General features: G+C 40.2%; 1 protein-coding gene across 1 annotated transcript in view; it reads left to right on the forward strand.

Annotated features, from left to right (window-relative positions):
• A2ML1 (alpha-2-macroglobulin like 1) overlaps window positions 1-10,035 on the forward strand; it is a 40,856-nt gene extending 30,821 nt beyond the window's left edge. The window contains exons 30-37 of the mRNA XM_059404719.1: window positions 1,396-1,610; window positions 4,822-5,037; window positions 5,202-5,326; window positions 5,462-5,552; window positions 5,848-5,916; window positions 7,022-7,124; window positions 7,556-7,597; window positions 9,505-10,035. Coding sequence (XP_059260702.1) covers window positions 1,396-1,610; window positions 4,822-5,037; window positions 5,202-5,326; window positions 5,462-5,552; window positions 5,848-5,916; window positions 7,022-7,124; window positions 7,556-7,596 — 860 coding nt within the window. The 3' untranslated portion in view covers window position 7,597; window positions 9,505-10,035. The remainder of the gene's footprint in view (window positions 1-1,395; window positions 1,611-4,821; window positions 5,038-5,201; window positions 5,327-5,461; window positions 5,553-5,847; window positions 5,917-7,021; window positions 7,125-7,555; window positions 7,598-9,504) is intronic.
• Window positions 10,036-26,657: the final 16,622 nt, after the last annotated feature.

Genomic DNA, 26,657 nt, shown 5'->3' on the forward strand with positions numbered 1-26,657 from the left:
TTATTTATTTGACAGAGAGATCACAAGTAGGCAGAGCAGCAGGCAGAGAGAGGGGGAAGCAGGCTCCCTGCTGAGCAGAGAGCCCGATTCGGGGGCTCTATCCCAGAACCCTGAGATCATGACCTGAGCCGGAGGCAGAGGCTTAAGTCACTGAGCCACCCAGGTACCCCAAAAGGTATTATTATACTTTTAGCACGAAGAGGAAAGAGACAGTGGAAGCTAGTCAGAAGACCTGGGCATTGTAAAATCACCCCTTTGTAGGTCTCTAACAGTTCCTTGGTATGAGATCACTGAGGTTGACTGGGTAAGAGTTAAACTTGAGACTTTTTTTTAGAGAGGCATGGGGAGGGGGAGAAGGTGAGAGAGAGAGAGAATGTTAAGCAAGCTCCACACCCATTAAGTTAAGGGTCCTACTCTTTTTTTTTTTTTTTAATTTTATTTATTTATCTGTCAGAGAGAGAGAGCACAAGCAGGCAGAGTGGCAGGCAGAGGGAAAAGAAGGCCCCCTGCTGAGCAAGGAGCCCTATGTGGGGTTTGATCCCAGGACCCTGGGATGAATGACCTGAGCCAAAGGCAGACGCTTAACTGACTGAGCCACCCAGGCAACCCAGTGGTCCTACTCTTGGTTTCAGCTCAAGTCATGACCTCAGGGTTGTGAGATGGAGCCTGTGTCAGGCTCTGTGCTTAACGGGAACTCTGCTTGGGATTCTCTCTTTCCTCACTCTGCCCCATCCCCAATGAGGGCACACATTCTCTCTCTCTTTCTAAAATAAATAAATAAATCTTTTTTAAAAATGTTAAACTTTTGATTAGATTAAAGAAAGCCTAGGGGCGCCTGGGTGGCTCAGTGGGTTAAAGCCTCTGCCTTCGGCTCAGGTCATGATCCCAGGGTCCTGAGATCGAGCCCCACGTCGGGCTCTCTGCTCAGCAGGGAGCCTGCTTTCTCCTCTCTCTCTGCCTACTTGTGATTTCTGTCTCTCAAATAAATAAATAAAAATCTTTAAGAAAGCCTAAAAAATTAAACTTAAAATTCTATAAGCCAAAAAACTGCCCCCAGACACATAAGATTCTTATATGTTTCTACTTGCCTGTCTCCACTAGCATGAGAATTTATAAATTAGTAAATGTGGTTTTCATGTAATTGGTGGAAGCATTTATTGATAGTGTTAGTTTCATCTTGGGGAAGGATGTATGGCTGTACATACACACTTAGGTACACACATCCCTACGTAAACATTATGGCTAATATATCAGAAGATACTGAGAAATATGTTTTTCTAACTCATGTTTCATTTTTGGTTGGTACTTGCTCTGCTCTAAGATACAACATTTACAAATTGAATATGAGAAATCATTACCTTCTAAGACCTTCCTAATTGTGCTGCTTTCCCATAGGAGAGTCCATTCACTGGAGCCCAAAGCCTGCTCTGTCCCTGGATGCCAGACCTTGGTCTCAGCCTGAGGCTGTAGATGTGGAACTGACAGCATATGTCCTACTGGCCCAGCTTAGCAAAGCCAGCTTGACTCAAAAGGAGATCGCCAAGGCCACTGCCATAGTGGCTTGGTTGGCCAAGCAACGTAATGCATATGGAGGCTTCTCTTCTACTCAGGTAAATAGCCTGCTCTCCAACTGCCACTTTTCAGGTACTATTAGGTCCTGTGTAGAGATAAGAAAAAACAACAACAATAAGAAGAACAACAAAAAACCAAAGCTGTTGCCCTTGACTTCTAGGTCAAGGGACTTAGAATTCTATAGGGAGGGAGAAAAGCATGTGAAAAAGATACAGGATTCATAACATTGGGTCATGTGAACACATACATAGTACTATATGCATTTAATGCTCTTTCTCTTTTTAGAATATGAAACGTCATGAGATCAATGTTTTACCACATGTGAATAAGACATATATAATTATAGCTAAATTATAAATTAACAGATTAAAAGCCAATTATGGGATTAGAAGCATAAAAGCAAGGTTTTATGGGTTCCTTCCTTCTACTTCCTTCTACTATTGAATGTATTGGGAAGCCAATAAGATATATAATCTTTACTCTTAAAGAAGTTTACGAACTAGGGGGTGCCTGGGTGGTTCAGCAATTGAATGTCTGCCTTTGGCTCCGGTGATGCTTCTGGGGCCCAGGGATCAAGCCCCCCATTGGGCTCCCTGCTCAACGGGCAGGCTACTTTGCCCTCTCCTGCTCCCCCTGCTTGTGCTTTCTCTCTCTCTCTCTCTCTCTCTCTCTCTCTCTCACTGTGTGTCCAATAAAGAAATAAAATCTTTAAAAAAATTAAAAGTTTAAAAACTAGAAGTAAAGTTAGGAAAAGTTCTATAATTACAGAGCAGGATTTGGTTATATAACATAAGATACAAAAGGTACAAAACAACACATTTCAAAAGGGAAAGAGAGCTTCCATAAACTTGAAGGATAAGAGAGGTCTTCAGGGGCATGGCATTTGAGATAGATCTAGAAGGCTATGTAGCAATGCCTGGCTGGCTCAGTCAGTAGATCATGTGACTCTTGTCCTTGGGGTTGTGAGTTCAAGCCCCACATTGGGTGAAGAACCTACTTAAAAAATAGATTAAAGGGGCGCCTGGGTGGCTCAGTAGGTTAAAGCCTCTGCCTTCGGCTTGGGTCATGATCCCAGGGTCCTGGGATCAAGCCCCACATCGTGCTCTCTGCTCAGCAGGAAGCCTGCTTCCTCCTCTCTGCCTGCCTTTCTGCTTACTTGTGATCTCTGTCTTTCAAATAAATAAATAAATAATCTTAAAAAAAATAGATTAAAAAAATAGATAGGTAAAATAAAAGGGTATGTATGATTTTGAGACAGAACTATTGAAAGGAAGGGGAAATGGCTTGTGCAAGACAACAGTTTGCAAAAGTCCAGAATGACCTGGGGAAACTGGGTTAGCTAAAGCATAATGGGACTTCAGTTTAGAATGTTAAAGCAGTTTTATACCAAGGGGGCCCTTTCATATCAGACTCAAGATTTTACCCAATTCTGAGGAGCTATTAACTTTTTTTACCTTGTTTCAAAGAGAATGACCTGTTATTGGTGTAGGGGGTGATTTAGTGGAGGTAGACACTGGATTTGAAGCGATAAGGACACTACTTCATTTGCCCAGGTTAGGGGTAAGGAGAAATTGAATTAGTAGGATGGCAGTAAGGGAAGAAGGGGTAGAACTGCATGATAAATTTGAATAGTGTCATAAAAATTATCTTAAATGATCATAAAGAGTGTAGTCATTAATTTATTTTTTCTTCAAATGGTATCAATTTCTAATTCACTGAGAAAACAAAATAATCAAAAAAACCATATTTCTTATTTTTGTAAACATTATATTCTGACTTGTTGAAACTAGGGAGTTTCACTGAGGATATAACATGTAGATTAGACCTGGAAACAGAATAGATTTTAATTGATACAATGTTTGGTAAAGATGTTAAGAGCACTGAGCTTGAATATGATAAAGACTTAAGTGGAATTTTTAAAAAATTCTGTGGGAGGCACCTGGGTTACTCAGTTGGTTGAGCATCTGCCTTCAGCTTGGGTCATGGTCCCAGGGTTTTGGGATTGAGCCCCCCATAGGGCTCCCAGCTCCGTAGGAAACCGGTTTCTCCCTCTCCCTCTGTCTGCTGTTCCCCTGCTTGTATACTCTCTCTCTGTCTCAAATAAATAAATAAAATCTTAAAAATAAAATAAAATTAAAAATAAGTAAGAAATTATATGGTACCCTACTTCCTTACTTCAAGGAAATTTTTAGCCAAAGATCAGGAAGGACTTTCTTCTTCTTGCTGAGCCCTAAATAATTATGATATACAATTTTAGAAAGCAATGGGTAAGATGTTTAGAAAACTCAGTGACACATATGTCAAAATTGTTTTTCAATAAAGTCCTTAGCTATTACAAGAAGTCACATATCACCCACATGGGTTTTTCAGCTAATGATGAGGTCTCATTTTTTTAATTGTTTTCACATATTCGAGCAATAAGGACCTCCTTGGACCCTGTTCACAGAGAGTAGACAAAAAGTTGTTTGTCTATGGTTAACTGCACAGGTTTTACTGATTCCCAGCTTCCCTAGGGAAGGTCCCCAGCGACCTATCTTTCCATTTTTATATGACAGTATGATGTCTCTTTAATTTGGGAGAGGAAGAAGTGAGGTACCTTGATTCTGTGGGTACTACACAAGCATGTAGATATACTTGTATCAGTAAAATACAATTTTCTGAACGTCTCTTTCTTTTTTGTCTTTCCTTTTGTTGTAATGTATATAAATCATGTTTTCAGAGTGGAGAAGTCCCAAGTACACAGTGTCATGCTCTCTTAGTGGCAGTTTATCTGTCTTATGCCCAGATGAAGAAAAGATTGTCACATGGCACAGGGCTTGCAAGAAAGGATCCCAGCTGTGCCACAGAAGATCATTGCACAGCTAAATAACTTCAAAGAATGTACAGTTTTTAGAGCTATCATGTCATTGCTCTTTCCTCTCCAAATAAGGAAACTACAAAATATATACTGAACAGTTATCCACTGGCTTCTAACCCTAGCTCATTCTGAAGCTAGGCTTGGTTGAATATGAATATGAGATTAGCCTAGTGACCTATAGACGTTTAATACTGGCTTGATGGCAATTTTCTCTACAGGCAAGGTATGATCTCTATGTCAGCTTCCGCAGCATTGGTGACTGTGGTTCTTAGTTACTTAGAGCAGGTTTTGTCCATGCTGGGGAACAGCAACCAGATGTGTAGGGTATAGGGTTGTTTGAGCTTAATACCAGTGGCTCGGTTCATAAGCATATACTTGGTTGTTTTCTTAAGGACACTGTAGTTGCTCTCCAAGCTCTTGCCAAATATGCCACTACTGCCTATGTGTCATCTGAGGAGGTCAGCCTGGCTGTAACATCCACTGAGGATTTCCAGCACGATTTCAACATTCAGGCTGCCAACCGGTTGGTACTTCAACAGGAGAATCTGCCCAATGTCCCTGGGGTGTACACTTTGGAGGCCTCAGGCCAGGGCTGCGTGTATGTGCAGGTAAGCAGTGGTCCAGGAGAACAAGCATGCATTGGGAAGGAGAACCTGAGGACGACTTTGCCTCCAGTAGAACCTTTTCTCTATCTTACTTGTAAAGGAAATAGTTTGGACTGTGTGTAAAGTTCTTCCCAACTCTGATTTGGTTCTCTATTTCTCCCTACTAGACAGTGCTGAAATACCATATTCCCCCTCCTAAATTTGCGGACACCTTTAGTCTTAGTGTGGAAATGGGAAAAGCTAGATGTGAGCGAGCTACTTCTCGATCCTTGACACTTACTGTGCATACCAGGTGAGAAGAGCTGAGCTGGTGGTGGGGGCACCTGGATTACAGAAACTGAGTGTGTGTGTGTGTGTGTTGAGGATATAGAGTATGCTAAGAGGAAACATAACGGTTTCACACTGATGTGTTCCTTTCTGCATTTAGTTATGTGGGCAGTCGCAGCTCTTCCAATATGGTCATTGTAGAAGTGAAGATGCTTTCCGGGTTCAGTCCCATGGAGGGCACCAATCAGTTGGTAAGTCTGTTCTGTTTTCTGCATTTAACTAGCCCCAAGAGGACCCAACATTATCCCTAAAAAGCTGGTGCAGTGGGCGTCACGGTACATACTTACAATTACGACTGCATTGTCTTAGTGGACTACAAAGGTGCATCAGAAATATAAAATGGAAACTGGAATAGTCTTGTTCCTTTTTCTTACCTTCCCACAGTATTTATTATTCCCTTGATCATGAAAGAGCTTTGGGATATTGCCCTAGGTCATAAGGAAGGCTCTGGATCTTCGTCTGTTTTATTTTCCCCTTTTTATTCAGCTTCTCCAACAGCCTCTGGTGAAGAAGGTTGAATCTGGAACCGACGTACTGCATATTTATTTGGAAGAGGTAGGTATTCGGAAATGAACCTAAGAGCTTGCTTGCTTATACAGCTTTGCAACTTCCCTTCTAATCTCTATGTACTAGTGTCACATGCACAGGGAGGAGGGAAAGGAAAGAATGAGATAGAATGAGTCCACAGCCAGAAAATGAATTCTGCCTCCATGCTGGTATTCTATAAAATACTCCTGTTCATCACCTCCAGGGAGGTACTGCCTAACAGATGTGGAATATGAACTATCTATGTCATTTAAAAATGTGTGGCCAGAATGTGACTATTTTATTTTATTTTATTTTTAAAATATTTTATTTATTTAAATGAATAGAGAGAGAGAGAGACAATGAAAAAGAGCATGCGAGAGGAGAAGGTCAGAGGGAGAAGCAGACTCCCCATGGAGCTGGGAGCCCGATGAGGGACTTGATCCCAGGACTCCAGGATCATGACCTGAGCTGAAGGCAGTCGCTTAACCAACTGAGCCATCCAGGCACCCTAGAATGTGACCTTTTATAAGAAAGTGGTCGGGGAAGGCTTCTCTGAGGAGACGTTATTTGATCAGACTGCAATGAAGAGATAAAGCCAATAGGGAGTATAGAACTGTTGAAATAAAATGAAAGTTTGTTTCTTTGGCCACTTCAGTTAATTTAGTGGAGGAGCCACAGGTTAGAGTAGACCAAGAGCAGAGGGGACCAATTTACTGAAGAGCGAGGGAGCTGTAAGCTCCTAAGAAGAAAGAGTCAGGAAGTCAGCAGAAGCCAGTATCTTTAAGACTAGCATGGGGCAGAAGGGTCAGGTAGAAAGGTTTTGGAAAATTTGTGTGAAACGAGAGTCTTTTTTTTTTTTCCTTTTCTTAAGGGTGGTTTATTTATTTATTTATTTATTTTTTTAAGAATTTATTTATTTATTTGTCAGACAGAGAGCCTATGTGCACAAGCTTGGGGGGAGAGATAAGGGAGAAGCAGGGAGCCCAGACTGGGGATCATGACCTGAACTGAAAGCAGACACTTAGCTGACTAAGCCACCCAGGCACCCAAGATAAGAGTCTTTTAACCTCCACATAGAGAGTGTTATTTTCACTTTAGTTTTAATATGATGTTTTGTCTTTCTTCTCTACAGCTGAGTAAGAAGACTCAGACCTATACCTTCACCATCAGCCAAAGTGTGTTAGTCACTAACCTGAAACCAGCAACCATCACAGTTTATGACTACTACCTCCCAGGTGAGGGCTGAGATCTACTTGTGTCTCCCAACATGTTTCTGCCTCATTCTTCATGACATGGCTCTTTATTTTACAAATAAAGCTTCCCAATCCAAGTGACACATAACTACATTATTCAATCTTCTAAAACATTATAATTTAATTATATATTATTTTTAAATCTTCTGCACTGGGATATTTTATCAGAAATGGTCCATAGACCAAAAGAAACTATACAAACCATTGTTCTTTAAGGACTAACTATTTTGAATGTTTTGCTATGATTAATAATTTACCACAGTATTAGTATTTGGGACTTTCCTGTAATTCTTAATATGCTCATAACCTATAGGGATCCTCTGAAAAGGGATAAAGTGTAGTTTTCATGAAGTATTTTCTCTTTGAATGCATGAGGCCTGTAACATAATGATACATGTCATTTCATTTTACAGATGAACGGGCAACAGTTCAGTATTCTGACCCCTGTGAATGAGGTAAGGGTGAGCTTTTAGGGTAGGGTGATACTATTCAGAAGTTAAGGGGAACTTCTTCTGAGTTACTGTTACTGTCTTTTGGAAGCTAAATTTTTTTTTTTTGAAAGATTTTATTTATTTATTTGACAGAGGGACAGTGAGAGAGAACACAAGCAGGGTAAGTGGCAGAGGGCAGGGAGCTTGATGTGGGGCTCGATCCCAGGACCCTGGGATTATGACCTGAGCCGAAGGCAGACACTTAACTTAAAACTGAGCCATGCAGGGGCGTGTGGGTGGCTCAGTGGGTTAAAGCCTCTGCCTTCGGCTCAGGTCAGGATTCCAAGGTCTGGATGGAGCCATGCATCAGGTTCTCTACTCAGCAGGGTTCTGCTTCCCCCTCTCTCTCTCTGTCTGCCTCTCTGCCTCTTGTGATTGGTCCGTCAAATAAATAAATAAAATCTCTAAACTAGGCTTAAAAAAAAAAGAAAAAACCTGAGCCATGCAGGTACCCTGGTAGTTAATTTTTGATAGAAAGTAGGCTTTCGGGGCGCCTGGGTGGCTCAGTGGGTTAAAGCCTCTGCCTTCGGCTTGGGTCACGATCCTAGGGTCCTGGGATCGAGCCCCGAATCAGGCTCTCTGCTTGGTAGGGGAACCTGCTTCCACCTCTCTCTCTGCCTGCCTCTGCCTATTTGTGATCTCTGTCTGTCAAATAAATAAATAAAATCTTAAAAAAAAAAAAAAGAAGAAAGAACTAAAGTAGGCTTTCCTTTTCTTTTTTTTTTGTCTTGAACTTTTTTCTTTTAAAGTAAACTCTGTACCAAACATAGGGCTCAAACTCACAAGACTCAAGAGTCATGTGCTCTACTGACTGAACCAGGCTGGCACCCTCATTTTTGTCCCAGACTCTGAAAGGAAGAAGAATAATCTCCATAGTTCACACCAGAAAAAGTTAACAGTGGAATTTGTGTGAGGATGTCTATGTGATGATTTTTATTTTATTTTTTATTTTTTTAAAGGTTTTATTTATTTATTTGACAGACAGAGATCACAAGTAGTCAGAGAGGCAGGCAGAGAGAGAGGGAAGCAGGCTCCCTGTTGAGCAGAGAGCCTGATGTGGGGCTGGATCCCAGGATCCTGAGATCATGACCCGAGCCGAAGGCAGAGGCTTAACCCACTGAGCCACCCAGGCGCCCCAGATGATTTTTATTTTTTTATTTTTAAAAAAGATTTATTTATTTTAGAGAGAGAGAGAGACAGACAGAGAAAGCAAGAGTAGGGGGAGGGGTAGAGGGAGAAAGAGAGGAGGAGACTCCCCAGTGAGCATGGAGCCAGATGACACAGCTTGATCTCAAGACCTTGAGATCATGAGCTGACCCAAAATCAAGAGTCAGATGCTTAACCAACTGAGCCACCCAAGTAGCCATCTATGTGATTTTTAAAAACAATATTTTTTCTGATTAAAATTGATGAATTTTTAAAATTACTTTTACATTCTACATCTTTGTTATATAAAAATACTAAGGGAAAAGTAAAAATTACCTGATTCTACTCCCATAAGATAACACTATTAATAATTTCAACATGCTTTTGTGAGATTTTTTCTAGATAGGAAAGAACAAGGACAAGCCTGGCTGGCTCAGTCAGTAGAACATTGGACTCTTGATGTCAGCACTGTGAGTTCAAGCCCCACGATTGGCATAGAAATAACTTTTAAAAAATAATTAGGGGCGCCTGAGTGGCTCAGTTGTTAAAGCATTTGCCTTTGGTTTGGATCAGGATCCCACGGTCCTGGGATCGAGCTACACATTGGGCTCCCTGCTCAGTGGGAACCCTATTTTTAAAAATTAAAAAATAAATGGATAAGAAAAAGCTTCTCTATACTTGTGAAGATTTTCTGAGTATCATGATTTTTTTTTTCCGTCTCCCAGGATAGAAGTTGGAAAGAGACTGATTTAATCCTCTGTGACATTACTGGACAGCATTCTTCTGCCTCTTAAAGCAAAATACATTCAATCAAATAATGTGCTTTCTGTGACTGACTAGAGAGTGAGTAATAAATGAGCAGGCTTGAACCTCAGCTACTTTCTACTACGTAGACGCATAGATGCCAGAATGAAGGGCTGCGGGAGATGGGGAGGAATAATCACACAAAGAGGAATTACATGGAAAAGCCCACTGGGAGAGGAAATGTGGTTTAGCCACATAGGGGAACTCTCCAGAGGGGATACAGAGGTGATCCACGGAAGATAAAAACATCTTCCTGAGGGTTAAATCTGAGAGAAGATGTAACTTAGGGCTTTGGGAATAGATTAAAAATATTTTTTTCTTTGGAAAGAAAATCTGCGTCCTTGGCCCTGTGCATATTTCTGTGGATACCAAAGGTTCTGTTTGAAGATGATGATCTCCCTTTAACCAAAACTCACATTCTGGCTTCTTCATTAGACCTTTTGACCCAGACATGTCAGAGAATCATATTTACGGATTCAGGTGGGGTCAGAGTAGAGAATCCTAAATAAGGGACTGACTGTGTTCAGCCAGCCAGCACTGCAGGACAAAACATGATTGATAAAAGAAGACTAGCTGACCAGGATTCCCTATCTCTGCCTTTCTGCATTTCATCCAAGTAGTCCAGCACACTCATGGGTTTGTGTATGTGTGTGTGTGTCTAAAAGTTAGTTTGAGAAAGTAGAGAGAAATTGTACAATACATGTACAATACATGAGAGAGGAAAACCTTTGCTTCTAACCCCTTCTATTCAGTGCCTGGGTCCTGTGAATTAAACTGGCAAAAGACAGATTAGCAGGAAAAAAGATCTATTTGTATGCACCAGGTCACTTCACAGGAAAAAAGTGAAAACCCCAAGAATCAGTTAGGCCTGGGGGCTTATATTATTAGTTTTACAAAGGGTGATGCTGTTGTGGAAGAAATGACAAAACAAAGGAAAAGGGATTTGGGCTTCTAGGTGCAATGACATTGCATGAAAGTAAATAAATAGAGGGGGAAAGGAATAGAAGATTGAGGCTATTTTAGTAAGGTTTACTTGTGCAGATACAAATTAATGCTGACTGGGCACCTGGGTGGCTCATTTGGTTAAGTGTCAGCCTTAGGCTCCTGTCATGATCCTGGGGTCCTGGGATTGAGTCCCACATCAGACTCACTGCTCCATGGGGAGTCTACTCCCTCTCCCTCTGCTCCTTCTCTCTCTCCATCTCATTCACTCACTCTCTTATCAAATCAATAAATAAAATCTTAAAAAAAAATTAATGCTGACTTTCTATCTCCTGTGATAAAGGTTGGTCTCTTCCTGGTATGGGAGAAGGGAGTGGAGACACTCTCACAAAAGGAAATTAATGCTTTGCTTTCAGGCAGAAACGGGGAAGGAGAAAAGCAGAGAGTTCTTCCTGTATCTGCTTCCCGATGTCCCTTTGGTCTCCCCACCTTACCCTTATTTCTCTAGGAACACCAAACTACGTTTAGTTTCCTGTTTCTAATATGTTCTCTGATAATTCTGAAACATGCTTTTTATGCTGCTTGCAAAGCCTCTCCATCTCCACCTCAACCCTGCCTGGAGGACTTTCCTTGGTCCTGTAAGCTATGGCCTGCAAGGTGTGTTTTCTACTCTAGTAAGTCTTCCGCAAGAACTCCTCTCCATTCCTACAGCACTATGTACTTCCTACTGAGGACTTACCAAACTGGGCTCACATTTTCTGTTAGAAACTGCATATTCTGGGTTGCCTGGGTGGCTCAGTCTTAACGATTCTCCCCTTCCCCCTCCCCCTGCTCGTGTTCCCTCTCTCGGTGTCTCTCTCTCTGTCAAATAAGTAAATAAAAATATTTGGGAAAAAAAAGAACCCTGGAGGAACAGCATCCTTTTGCAATCATGCAGATGAAAGCCATATGCTGAAGCTGAGAGAGCAGAAAGATAAAAGGTGTTTGGGTGTCTGATGACATCACGGATCTGTCCTGTTCTTGGACATATTGGATAGGTAATGAAAATAATAAATGGTTTACTTATTTAAAAACTTTTTTTTTTAAAGATTATTTATTTATTTATTTGACAGAGAGAAATCACAAGTAGATGGAGAGGCAGGCAGAGAGAGAGAGAGAGAGGGAAGCAGGCTCCCTGCTGAGCAGAGAGCCCGATGCGGGACTCGATCCCAGGACCCTGAGATCATGACCTGAGCCGAAGGCAGCGGCTTAACCCACTGAGCCACCCAGGCGCCCTAAAAAACTTTTTAAAAGAGATTTTACTTACTTATTTGATAGAGAGAGCAGGGGAGGGGCAGAGAGAGAGGGAGATAAGCAGACTCCTTGCTGAGTGCTGGGCCTAACGCTGGGCTCAATCCCATGATCCTGAGATCAAGACCTGAGCTTAAGTCAAATGCTCAATTGACTGAGCCACCCAAATGCTCCTAAACTTTTTACTGAAGTATAATAAACAGAAAGTACGCATATTATAAATATGTATTTCAATGAATTTTCACAGATCAAAACCACCCATGTAACTAGCATCTAGAATGTTACCAGCATCCTTGAAGCCTACTCTCCAATTCTGGTCGCCAACCCCCAGGGTAACCACAACATTAACTTCTAAGAGCACAGATTATATTTGCCTGTGCTCTTTACATATAAAACAAGAATGTGGGATGCCTGGCTGGCTTGGTTAGTGGAACATGTGACTCTTGATCTCAGAGTCCTAAGTTCGAACCTCATGGTTGGCCATAGAGTTTACCGTTAAAAAAAAAATTGTAAGAATATGTATGGTTGCTCCTGGCTTATTTCCCTCAACAGTATGTTTATAGATATTCTTGATATTCTTTTGAATAGTTACAGATCATTCATGCTCATTGCTACATAGTATTTCCAATGTATGAGTGTACCTCACTTTATCTATTCTTCAATTGCTGGGAAATTAGGTAGTTTCAATTTCTATTACTTTGAATAGCATTGCTCTGAATATTCTAATACAGGTCTTTTGGTAAACATATCGTATGCATTTATATTGGATGTATACCTAGGAGTGTATAGGGTCATAAGGTATACATATGTTTTACTTTGATAAACTATTTTCCAAAGTGTTTGAACAAATTTACACTCTCAAAAGCAATGTATGAAAATTTCAGTTATTTTACATTTTTGCCAACACTTTAGTATTTCCTGACTTGTTTATTCTAGCCATTATGGTAAATGTATACTGTTGTTGCATTGTTTTTAAATTTGTATTTTCCTGATAATTAATAAAGTTGAGCACTTTGAAAAAAGTTTCTTGGCTATTTGGATATTCTCATTTTTAAAAAACAGGTTTATTTTCTTAAAATATTTTGTTTTAGAGAGAGAGGGCATGCACCTGCTAAAGGGGGAAGAAGAGAGAGAGAGGGACAAACAGACTCCATGCCAAGTGCAGAGTCCAATGCAGGGCTTGATTTCACTGCCCTGAGATTATGACCTGAGCCAAAAATCAAGAGTTGGACACTTAACTGACTGACCCACTCAGGTAACCCCTAAAAGACATCTTTAGTGAGAAATAATTCACATACCATATAATTCACTCATTTGAAGTATCTGATCCAATGGTTTTTAGTATATTTACAGATATATACAACCATCACCTCGTCAACTTTAGAATATTTCCTTCATTTCAAAAGAAACCACATACCCTTTAGCTATCATCCTTAACCTTCTTGTCCAGCCATAAGCAACCACTAATCTACTGTCTATATCTGCAAATTTTCATATTATAGAATATAATCCTAAATACGTGAACTTTTTTTAGAGAGAGAGAGGTGGAGAGGGGCAAAAGGTGAGGGAGAGAGAGAATCTTAAGCAGGCTCTAAGCTCAATGTGAAGCCTAATGCAGCTTGATCTCAGGACCCTGAGATCATGACCTGAGCCAAAATCAAGAGTTAGACGCTTAACTGACTGAGCCATCCAGATGCCCCAAATGCGAACTTCTGTGACTGGCTTCTTTGATTTAGCATAATGTTTTCAGGGTTTATCCATGTTGTAGTATGAATCAACACTTTATTCCTTTTTATAATCAGATAATACTTCTATGACCTGGTAATATGGTCAGATATTATCTGTGGCTCTACCATATTTTGTTTATCCATTTGTCCGTTGATGGATATTTAGGTGGTTTCTACCTTTTTGCTATGATGAATACTACTATTATAAACACTCATTTACAGGTTATTGAGCACATATACATTTTCAGTTCTTTTGGATGTATACCCAGGACAGAATTACCGTGTCATATGGTAACTCTGTGTTGAATTATTTGAGTAATTGATAGAGTCTTTTCAAAAATGGCTACACTTTTATATTCCCACCAGCAGCGTATGTGCATTCTGCCTTCTCCACATCCTCCTTAATAATCATTGTTAATTTGATTTTCTGATTCTAGCCTTTGTAGTTGGATATCCTTTTTTTACAAAGTGTCTGTTCAAGCCTTTTGTTTATTTTTCTATATTTGAAATTCTTTATATATTTGAAATAAGGACTTTTTTAGTCCTTATTGTATTGCAATATTGTCCTTATATTTATTGCAAATGTCTTCTTTCAGTCAATGGGTTGCCTTCTTACTCTTTCAATAGTCTCTGGTGAACAAAAGTTCTTAATTTTAATTCAGTTCAGGTGAGTGCTTTTATATTATATTTAAGAAATATTTGGAAAAAAAGAGAAATCTTTGTGTGTGCTAGGGTCAGAAAAATGTTTTCCTTATGTTTTCACTTAAAAGCATTTTTGTTTTAACTTTCACATTTTTTAAAAGATTTTATTTTTGGGGGTGCCTGGGTGGCAGTGGGTTAAGCCGCTGCCTTTGGCTCAGGTCATGATCTCAGGGTCCTGGGATGGAGTCCTGCATCAGGCTCTCTGCTCAGCAGTGAGCCTGCTTCCCCCTCTCTCTCTCTGCCTGCCTCTCTCTCCATCTACTTGTGATCCCTCTGTCAAATAAATAAATAAAATCTTTAAAAAAAAAGATTTTATTATTATTATTTTTTTTAAGATTTTATTTATTTATTTGACAGAGAGAAATCACAAGTAGATGGAGAGGCAGGCAGAGAGAGAGAGAGAGAGGGAAGCAGGCTCCCTGCCGAGCAGAGAGCCCGATGCGGGACTCGATCCCAGGACCCTGAGATCATGACCTGAGCCGAAGGCAGCGGCTCAACCCACTGAGCCACCCAGGCGCCCCGAGATTTTATTATTTTTTAAAAGTAATCTCTGCACTGAACATGGGACAGACTTGAGATCAAGAGTCACATGTTCAAACCACTGAAAAAACCAAGTAAATGTAAATGATAAGTGCCTCTTAACTTTCACATTTGATATAAAGTCCACTTGGAATTAATTTTCGCAAATGGTATGAAGTAGGGGACAAAATACATTGTTTTTCTCTATGGATACTCAATTGACTCAGCATCATTTATTGAAACACCATCTTTTCCTTACTACATTGTGGTGTATTATTTTACTATAGACAAGGTAACCTTACATATGAGAGTTTACTTCTGGATTCTTTTTTCATTGTTTAGTTTGCTTATTCTCACAATAATGTCACCGACATACACATACACATGCACACACACACAATAGCTTTATAATGGTAGTATAGTTTCTAGTTTTGTGATTCTTCTTCAAGATAGCCTTTGCCAGGGGTGCCTGGGTGGCTCAGTGGCTCAGTGGGTTAAAGCCTCTGCCTTTGGCTCAGGTCATGATCCCAGGGTCCTGGAATTGAGCCCTGCATTGGGCTCTCTGCTCAGCAGGGAGCCTGCTTCCCTTTCTCTCGGCCTGCCTCTCTGCCTACTTGTGATCTCTGTCAAATAAATAAAATCTTAAAAAAAAAAGAAAAAAAAAGATGGCCTTGGCTATTCCCTGGCCTTTGAATTTCCATATGAATTTAAATCAGTTTGTTAATTTCCTCAAAACACCTGCTGGGAACTTGGAAGGATTGTTTTGAAGCTATAGATTTGCAGATTACTGACATCTTTATAGTATTATCTTTTGATTTATAAATATGCTTTATCCATTGATTTAAGGGTCATTCTTAATTTCTCTTATCAATGTTTTATAGTTTTCAATGTAGTGGTGTTGTGCAAATTATGTTAGATTTATTCCTAAGTATTTATAGGTTTTTTTTTTATACTATTGTAAATGATAAGTCTTTTTTTTTTTTTAAGATTTATTTATTTATTTAACAGAGAGAGAGAGAGAGAGAGAGAGAGGGAAGCAGGTTCCCTGCTGAGCAGAGAGCCCAATGAAGGCTCAGTCTCAGGACCTGAGACCAGGACCTGAGACCATGACCTGAGTGGAAGGCAGAGGCTTAACCCATTGAGCCACCCAGGCACCCCTGATAGTAGTCTTTAAATTTAATTTCCTGTTTGTTTTATATTTGGACTTGAATCCAGTGATCTTTAGAAATCTGCTTTTTTTTTTAAAAAAAGATTACTTATTTATTTGACAGAGAGGGAGTCAGCGAGAGAGGGAACACAAACAGGGGAAGTTGGAGAGGGAGTAGCAGGCTTCCTGCTGGGCAGGAAACCTGATGCCTGGCTTAATCCAAGGACCCTGGGATCATGACCTGAGCTGAAGGCAGAGGATTCAGACTGAGCCACTCAGAGGCCCCTAAATCTACTTATTGTCTTGATTTTTCCTTAGAATCTTTTAGATTATTTAGGTACAAAACCTTGCAATCTATATAACAGTGTAGGAGACTCTGGCACAGCACCCACATCTATTCCATTTCAGCTCAGAAGCATTTATTTGCGCCAGGTACTGGGAGTATTAACAGCTGACAACTTGCAGCCGTGTTCCTTCTGGATTATTGCCCTCAGCTATTATCCATTTCCCTGGGACAGCCCATAATCAACAACGGGCCAGTGTGGGGGATAAATATTCTACCTTCTTGCCTCAATTTGGGAACAGTCTGCACAATCATCTCAGCTCCAGAGCTCCTCATGAGATTCACTGAAGGAATTAATTGCAGCCAGCTTCTCCCTTCATCAACAACAGGTATTGGTCTTGAGATCATTCCTTAATAAATTTCCTGCATGCGAAGTTACATCTCAAAGTCTGCTTCCTAGACGATCTGATTTGACACAGTGGTATCAGAACAGGTCCAAGAAAAAGACTCTAAATGGTGCTTTTGTTGCTGGATCCTCAACTGACCAGCTGCAGAAGAGAACCTCATCCCTGCAGGCAGGTGGCGCAGTCACCACCCCAGGTGACACCCCTGTCATCACAGGCAGCACGGTTGTTAAAATTTTCATGTGCACTGAAGTGAAATGGCATATCTGCAGAAAGAAATGCAGGCAGCAGGTGTCTGTGTGGCTCAGTCGGTTAAGCATCTGCCTTTGGCTTAGGTTATGTATGATCTCGGGGTTCCTGGGATCAAGGAGCCCCACAAGGGGCTCCTTCTCAGCAGGGACCCTGCTTCTCCCTCTGCCTGCCACTCCCCCTGCTTGTGCTCTCTCTGTTCCCCCATCCACCAATGAATAAAGTCTTTAAAAATAAATAAAAAGTTGTAGACTTTAAATATGTGTGGTTAGGGGCGCCTGGGTGGCTCAGAGGGTTAAGCCTCTGCCTTCGGCTCAGGTCATGATCTCAGGGTCCTGGGATAGAGCCCCGCATCAGGCTCTCTGCTCAGCGGTGAGCCTGCTTCCCCCTCTCTCTCTGCCTGCCTCTCTGCCTACTTGTGATCTCTGTCAAATAAATAATAAAATCTTTAAAAAAAAAATGTGTGGTTAGTTATATTAATTTTACCTTACAGCCATTAAAAATATTATTTGGCATTTAGTAAACATTCAATAAATATTAGCTATTATTGTGAGGAGAGATCCTGAACTCTTCCTTCCCAGGAGTTCCTTTCAGGTCTACTGCCCTGTAACTGACTGAGAAAGGGTAGAGGCAGCTTGGACCTACGTAAGAAAGTGACACCTTCTGGCCAGAGAGGGAAGTACACAAAATGTTCGGATTTTACCTCATTTTTGTTTTTATCATTTATTTAGGAATAGATAAAACATACTGCTGTAAAATTCAAGGGCACAAAAAACCCCACCTTCCTCGTCTCTTCTCTGTTTGCTCTTCAAGATTAACGACTGTTAGTTTTGACAAATGCTAACTAGCTCCCTGAAAATACTAACACCCATGATAAGGCAAAGCTGGGTTTATTCAAACGGTGGTAAGGAAGCACCCTGCCTTGGAGAAACTTTAGTAGTGTTTGGGAGGGGAGGGCTAAGTCAAGATATTTGTGTGATTTGGAGGTCTGGTTTGAATGGGGGCATCTTTCAGTGTAGGGGTTTGATTAAGATTGGTTAAGGATCATGGTTTAGGACTATAGACACAGTGATGGTGAGGGTTTTGAAATGTCTTAGGGAATAATCATTTGATAACTGCCTATGGAAAAGCTCAGGAGTTTCAGATGGTTTTTCTGGATGTTCCTGAATTGAACACGACATTATTTGCAACTTTTATTTTCTGGGTAAGAATTTCCTGGGATACTAAATTCCTGTTGGTGAGGACAGTAGAATAGTAAAGTCAAGTTAATGTAGACAGCACACTGTATGGGTGTAGAGGGTTCTCAGTTTCTTGTATATCTTTTCAGAAATATTCTGTGCAGGCACCTGGGTGGCTTAGTGGGTTAAGCCTCTGCCTTCAGCTCAGGTCATGATCTCAGGGTCCTGGAATCAAGCCCCACAACTGAACTCTCTGCTCAGCAGGAAGCCTGCTTCTCCCTCTCTCTGCCTGCCTCTCTGCCTACTTGTGATCTCTCTCTGTGTCAAATAAGTAAATAAAATCTTTAAAAAAAAGAAATATTAAAAAAAAATATTCTGTGCTTACTCAGTCATACATGTATTCGGGTAAGAAATGTCAGCTTTGGAAAAAAGTAAAAAAAAAAAAAAAAGAAGGAGAGAAAGAAATGTCATCTTTTACCCTCTAACAGTTGTTACAGAAATACAGAAGCTGGGTATGAGATATTCCTTAAATAATAGCTATCCACTAGCATTTGCTCTTCAGTGATATGTGATGTACTTTTTTTCAGAGTATGCATGTTTTCATCTCTTGTGTTGAATGATTCCATTCTGTTTGAATTCTAATGCTGTTTGAAGTATTGAACCAACATTTTTCCCCCTCAACAGTTTATCTAACAGATATGGTTCTGGCAAAACCAGTGGGGCACATTTTCTCTTATTCCTGATTTCTTCTTTTCTATCTTAAAGTACAGTTACAAGGCTCTATGGCAGGGGAGAGAAAGAATTATTCCATAGCACCATAATATGAAGGCAGCTGGAGAGGGCCCTATTAAATACAAGTTCAGGGGTGCCTGGGTGGCTCAGTGGGTTAAAGCCTCTACCTTCAGCTCAGGTCATGATCTCAGGGTTCTGGGATCAAGCCCCACATTGGGCTCTCTGCCCAGCAGTGAGCCTCCTTCCCCACCTTCTCTCTCTACCTGCCTCTCTGCCTACTTGTAATCTCTGTCAAATAAATAAATAAAAATCTAAAAAAAAAAGAGAAATAAAGAAAGAAAGATAAGGAATCCTGAGCTCCTTTTTTTTTTAAAAAAAAAAAAAAAACTGGAAAAATTGTTACCCTGGAAAAATTCTAGACAAATGTTCAGAGGGTCTCTTACTCAGGAGATGAGGAATTTTCTTTTTCTTTTTTTTAAGATTTTATTTATTTATTTATTTGCAAGTAGACAGAGAGGCAGGCGGAGAGAGGAGGAAACAGGCTCCCTGCTGAGCAGAGAGCCCGATGCGGGGCTGGATCCCAGGACCCTGAGATCACGACCAGAGCCAAAGGCAGCGGCCCAACCCACTGAGCCACCCAGGCGCCCCAATCAGAAATTTTCTTAATCAGTTCTGTTTTCCAGGTGGGACTCACCAGTCTGTGTTCTCTGTGGTCCTGGCTCCTCCCTCTGAGAGATCTTCCTTTGCCATTATTTCCCTTGGCCATTGCTGAAGAAGATGCTAGATTACTGAGCTGTGTTTACGCCTTGCTTGCTCTCTACAGAAGATTAAGCATCTTGGAGTCATTTTCCATCTCTGATGTTTATAGATTTCCTAATTCAGGTTCCTAATTCAGTCAGCTTGTTATCTCTTTTATTCTTGTCACCTCCATGTGTCATTAGCCACAACAGTAATTCTTTCAAGATTTATATCTTTCTCAGTCTGAGGCTACTCTAGACCTAAGCAGCTTTCTTGGGAGAGCTATACTCTGAGCCATTTTTTCTAACTGAAAGAATTTGCTGGGCAATACATTAATCCATTCTGAGGTTTTAACAACTAATGGGACTACCATAACTTTATTTGATCTTTGCCACAAAACTAAGGTCTCATTGACCTCTATTATTCAAAAGTTTTAGCTCACAGTTGCCCCTTCAGATCGCATTAAATACCCAGAGCTTAGGATTCTCTTTTCCCTTACACTCCTGATGGAAAACTGGCCAGTTCTTTGCCGTGGTCATCTCTTGTAGCACCTTGTCAATTTCTGTTGAACGTAGTAACCAAAATATGCTACTAATATTCCATTTTCCAACTTCTTCTAGACCTATAACATGGTCAAATATATTTTCTGACTTTCAAGTTATTACAGACAAAATAACAACATATCGTCCCAGACTTTCAGTCTCCAATGAGTTTCCTCATCACCTGCTGACTAGTTCTTAAGCTAAAGTCACATATTTTAGGAATTTAATGAGAATGGCTCCATATTTTCAGTTCTAGTGAGTTAGGACTGGTTATAAGTTGCCAAAGTAAACAAACTTAAAGCTTAGTGCTTAAAGTAAAAACACTTATTCCTCATTTTTCATGTCCCTTGAGGGTTGGATAGGGCCTGTGCTCCATGTTGTCTTCATTCCAGGGCCCAAAGTGATTAAGCAGCTGCCATATTGAATATTGTTACATTTTGTGGCAGAGGAAGAGAGAACAAGGTTAATTGGGTGTACCAGTTCTTGAGGCTTCTGCTCAGAAATTATTCATATCACATCCGCTCACATTTCACTGGCTGGAGCAGGTCACACAGCCATGCCTGACTTCCAGTGGGCAGGGAAATACAATCCCACCATATGCCCAGAAAGAGAAAGATCTGGAACATTTGTGACAAGTCTTTTTATTATTATTTAAGATTTTGTCTATTTATTTGAGAGAGAGCAAGCATGAGCAAGGAGAGAAGGGCAGACAGAGAGGGAGAAGCAGGCTTCTGCTGAGCAAAGAGCCAGAAGAAGAAGCAGGGCTCATCCCAGGACCCTGGGATCATGACCTGAGTGGAAGGCAGATGCTTAACCAACTGAGACACCCAGGCACCTCCCTTTGTAACAGATTTTAAAGGTTGCCTCTATATGGTAAAAACAATAAAGGATGTAGTTTTAGTCTGAGTTCTAATATTTATTAATATTACCATGGATTAATTATTTAGCTCATCAGTTACCATGGATAAGTCATTTAGCATATTAGTTTTGGTAACCTCATTTATAAAAGTGGAGAAAATAGTCCTTAATTCAAGGAATGCTTGAGAGAATTAAATAGGACATTACATGTGAAATCCTTTAGTCTGATATTAGTTTTCTTTTCTTCCATTCACTGTCCAGAGATTATATATGATACGGTTAGTATTTTCAGCAAAGAAAAATTTGTATGTTTTGATTGCCTGCTGCAATTTATATCAGTAATTTTTTTCTATACTACCATATTACAAGCTTTTTGAGAACAGGCATAATGTTTTATAGTTCTGCTGTATCCCTTACATTGGATAGCACAGTGTTGAAAACATAATACAAGCTAAAATATATACAAATTGATTATTTTCTCCTACAAAGTGCCTTACTTCTATGGGACTGTGTTAACTCTCAAATGAAGCTTTCAAAAATTTTCAATTTTCTCTCCTAGAACTTGTAACTTTATCTTACAGTCTTCTCCAATTGATTATTTTATTATGCAATATTATATTATGCAATATTATGATGACACAGAGAACATGTTGCAGTCATTTACAAATAAAAAATAGAAATCAGGGGAGACTTCATGAGTTCGCCTTTTGGCACAACAACCTTAGAGGCTTTACAACCTAAGAAACCATTGACATGGGACACCTGGGTGGCTCAGGTAGTTAAGTGTCTGCCTTTGGCTTGGGTCATGATCCCAAGATCCTGGGATCAAGTCCCACACCAGGCTTCTTGCTCTGCAGGGCCCCTTCTCCTCTTCCTCTGCCTGCTGCTCCCCCTGCTTGTGCTCTCTCTCTCTCTGACAAATAAATAAATTAAAAAAAAAAAAAAAGAGTCTGTTATGGCTTGTTTCCCCCTATTCTTTTTTTCCTTTTCCCTCTTGCCATATGTTCATCTGTTTTCTACCTTAAATTCCACAGATCATATGATATTTGTCTTTCTCTGACTGACACAGTCCACTTAGCTTAATATACTCTAACTCCATCCATGTCATTGCAAATGACAAGTTTTCATTCTTTTTGATGGCTAAATAGTATTCCATTATATATGTGCATGTGTATACGTATACACATATCTTCTTATTCCTTTCTTTGCCGCTAAGCAGTTTTATATTCCGGCATCCGGTTCTCTGCTCAGCAGAGAGTCTGCTTCCACCTCTTCTCTTTGCCTGCCTCTCTGCCTACTTGTGATCTCTGTCAAATAAGTAAATAAAATATTTTTGAAAAAATTGACTGTAAGCACCAAGCTTCTCGAAGTTTGAGCTGATTTTAATGTCTCATTTGTTGTTTCATTACTTAACAAGTTATAGAAAACCTTTGACACCTCTTCATCTTCTATTTGCAGGAGAGTTGGGACTCTACATTTTTGAAAATTACATGTTAATATCATTTTCACAGAACTGAAAAGATGCCACTCAAAATAATTCCTGGCACTTAGTTATTGATTAGCCAAAGCATTGATACAATATATTGTATCCTGCTGTAGCAGACAAAGGAGTCATGAAGTTGGCAATTGGATGGACTTTAGGTTGCAGAGAAGGCCTAAAATTTGCTGCTGCTTTTGGAAATATTGGTCAGCTTATATATTAGTTTTCTATTGCTGCTCTAACAGTTTTTACTACAACTCAGTGTTTAAAGCAACACAAATTTATTACCTCACAATTCTATAGGTCAGAAGTCTGACATGCATCTCACTGGGTAGAAATTGAGGGACCACAGGGCTGTGCCCTTTACTGTAGACTGTAGGGGAAAATCCATTTCCTTGTTTTTTTCCCCAACTTCTAGAGGCTTCCTGCATTGCTTAGTTCATGGTCCCCTTCCATCTTCAAGGTCAGCAATGACAGTCCTTCTCATATGGCAACATTCAACTTGTCTATTCTGTCTCCCACTTACACTTTTAAAGATCCTTGCTATTTGGCTTCATTAAGATAATATAGAACAATCTCCCTATTTTTTTTTAATTTTTTTAAAAAAGATTTTAATTACTTATTTGACACACAGACAGAAATCACAAGTAGGCAGAGAGGCAGGCAGAGAGAGAGGGGGAAGGAGGCTCTCTGCTGTGCAGAGAGCCCCATGCGGGACTCGATCCCAGGAACCTGAGATCACAACCCTAGCCGAAGGGAGGCTTAACCCACTGAGCCACCCAGGCGCCCCCAATCTCCCTATTTTTAGGGCAGCCGATTAACAACCTTAATTCCATCTGCGACTTTAATGCCCCTTTTCCATGCCATAATACATTCACAGGTTTCATAGATGAGGACATCTTTGGAACCATTCTCTGCATACCATAGGTTATAAGCATCAAGGGAGAAAACAGAGAATTTAGGGAAATAATATATACAATTCTCGTCTTTATTTTTTTGCTGAGACATCTCTCCAGTATCTTCGCGGACCAGAGCTAGGTCCCTTGCTAACAAAGGCAATGTGAGCCTTCCACGGCACGTATTTACAGTGGCAAATGCTGGGTATCTTTGTGCAAACGTTAATGTGTGTGCTATGCATTTTAAATAGATCTTTTGCACTACTCTATTTTCATAGAATGAAAGATGTGATGAACTCAGGCAGAATTGAATTTAAATTCTATTACTTACCATTTTCATGAACTTTGAGCAATTTCCCCAACCTTCCTACACTTTAATTTCTTCATTTGTATATTAAGGATTAATAATAGCTAGTGAAAAAGGTTATTGAGAGGGTTGAACACAAGAATGTATGTGAAGTCATGAACAGAAGCTCTAAGTATATTTAAATCATTTTTTCCTTTTGGACTTCTTCCCAGGAGATTAGCTCTCTTGACCTAGGGTACATAACCCCAAGTGGTATAAATCTAATGCTTGGTCTCAACATAGATTTGTACCCAAACCTAGAAAAGTAGACCAGAAGACACACGGGAAGTCCCAAGGAGGTAATTTTTTAAAAAGTAATCTCTACACCTAACCTGGGACTCCCAACTCACCACCCTGAGATCAAGAGGTATAAGCTCTTCTGACTGAGCCAGCCAGGCATCCTCTCCGCCTCCCCCCAAAAGGAGGTCAATCTTGTACATGGGGAAGGAAACACTCTTTTTTCTTCTCTTTTCTTCTTCCCTCCTTCCTTCTTTTCTTTCTTTCTTCCTCTCAATAAAAAATAGAGATTTAGGAGGGTATGTGGGTGGCTCAGTTGGTTAAGCATCTGCCTTTGGCTCAGGTCATGATCCTAGGGATCACGGGACCTAGCCCTGGTCGGTGCCTCTCCCTCTGACCCTCCCCACCTACCCCTGCTCTTGCTGGGTCTCTCTCTTTAATGAATAGACAAAAAATTCTTTAAAAAAAAATAGTGATTTAGATAATTTGGTGATGACAAAAATATTGAGTTAATGAAATAGGCTAATAATAAAAGATCATACTGTGTGTCTGACATTGTATGAAATAGTTTATAAGTGTTATATTTACTTCCAATAACTACAGGGTGTTATTCCTATTTTACAGAAAAAAAATCAAGGCCCAAAGTAGGTACATTATTTGCCCTAATTGGATGCTAACAGTCTAAACTGTTGAATCCTATGTTATTGTTAACTTTTTGCTACTCTAGGATGTGGGGGTGTATCCATTTCTTTCTTTTTTTTTTTTTTTTTAAGAGTTTATTTATTTGACAGTGAGAGGGAACACAAACAGGCGGACTGGGAGAGGGAGAAGCAGGCTTCCCCCAAGCAGGGACCTCCGATGATGGGGGGCTTGATCCCTGGACCTTGGGATCAGGACCTGAGCTGAAGCCACCCAGAGGCCCCTATCCATTTTTTTTGATGGACATGCTGGATGGAATACTGAGAAGAATCAATCAATATGGTAAGTTTAAACTTCTACTCTAAAGGAAGTATGGTCAATGTAGTAGATGGAAAAAGTTTTCCTTTAACCCTCTTAGGGTCGCTGGCCAAGCCTGAGAGTTAAATTGACAAAAATAGATTAACCGGAGAAAAGCATACAAATTGTTTAAAAATGATTAAATAAGGGGCACCTAGGTGGCTCAGTGGGTTAAAGCCTCTGCCTTCGGCTCAGGTCATGATCCCAGAGTCCTGGGATGGAGACAGTATCTCTCTGCTCAGCGGGGAGCCTGCTTCCTTCTCTCCTTCTCTGCCTGCCTCTCTGCCTACTTGTGATCTCTGTCAAATAAATAAATAAAATCTTTAAAAAAAAATGATTAAATAACATGGGCCCCTGGGTGGCTTAGTGGGTTAAAGCCTCTGCCTTGGGCTCAGGTCATGGTCCCAGGCGATTCCCGTATGGGGCTCTCTGCTCAACAGGGAGCCTGCTTCTCTGTCTCTCTGCCTGCCTCTCTGCCTACTTGTGATCTCTGTCTGTGAAATAAATAAAATCTTTAAAAAAAATGATTAAAGAACACAATGTAGTAGACACAAACAAACTTTATTTAACACTTTAACAAGTGGACAGTTTCCATTCGGAGAACTACAAAATGGGGCAGAAGGCAGGAAACTTTTATAGAATAAATAATAAAAAACAAGGAAGTAATTATTGAGCTCAGGTTTGGCTTAGTGTTTGGGGATTGGCTGATTGGATATATTGAGTTTTTGGCCTAGTGAAGTATTTACAGGGACATGACATTTATCTAAATTTCAGTTTGCTGGCCTAGCATCCTGGGCAGAAGTGACCCCATCTCAGACCTACAAATTTATTTCAACAAAATTTATTTATTATAATTTTGATGTGACTTGGGAGCCTTCATCAGAAAATGAAGACCCAAAGATATAGACCAGGGTGGTTTTATGCTAGGTTTGATAAAGAGTGAACAGTAGTAGGGGAATATCGTAAGTTAAAGAGTATGAGGTAATTGTTATAAATCGGGAGACTCGTCTTGGTGTCCCTTTGTCTTCAGAGATAAGGATGTTCCTTTCTGCCCAGGGCACCTCTCACAGGAGGGTTTTATGACCTGTTTTAGAGAAGAAGGAAGAGGGAAGCAGGAGTTTAGAATGACTTTCGGGTTTCTGCCATTGTTTTTCAAACTCTCTTCAGTTAAAAATAATCTACAACAAGGTGCTTTATTTCAGGGTAGTGTGTCCTGAGAACTCCATCATGGGTATTAGTGGTGAGGAATAGGAGGCATTTTTTATTTTTTAATTCCGCATATTTTATTCAGTTATTCATTATATATAAACTATATAATAAATTATATAGTTTATTCAAAGAACGGCAAACATCTAGGGAATTAATTCAGTTAACTAATATTTACTGGACATCTTTTCTTTAGTAAGGATTACGAAATGTCCCTCTTTTACATTCATCTTTTAGCTTTCAATTTTCTCCATTAAAGTTGAGGGGCTTGGATAATTTTAAAGTTCTTCTTTTGTGAGAGTCTCTAAGTCCTTTTAATCTTCATCTTATTTCCTCCGGACTAGACCTTAAAGTGGCATATAGCCTGGTGGTGGCATGGGACTGTGACGTGTATGGTGGTTCACACCTGCAATTGGTGATGGTTAGAGTGAAGGTTATGGTTTCCTATTTTCCCTACTTCGTCCAGGTCACCTTTGCATAGAAGTCATGATCATACTTGTTTACTTACTTGGTTACCTGTAAACAGATACTTTCCAATGGTACTAACACCTCGAGGGGTAAGGGCCCACTCTTCCTCAATTTATTGTGCAGTGCTGGGCTTA

This window comes from Mustela nigripes, chromosome 6, assembly GCF_022355385.1.
Source record: "Mustela nigripes isolate SB6536 chromosome 6, MUSNIG.SB6536, whole genome shotgun sequence".
NCBI classification, from domain to species: Eukaryota; Metazoa; Chordata; class Mammalia; order Carnivora; family Mustelidae; genus Mustela; species Mustela nigripes.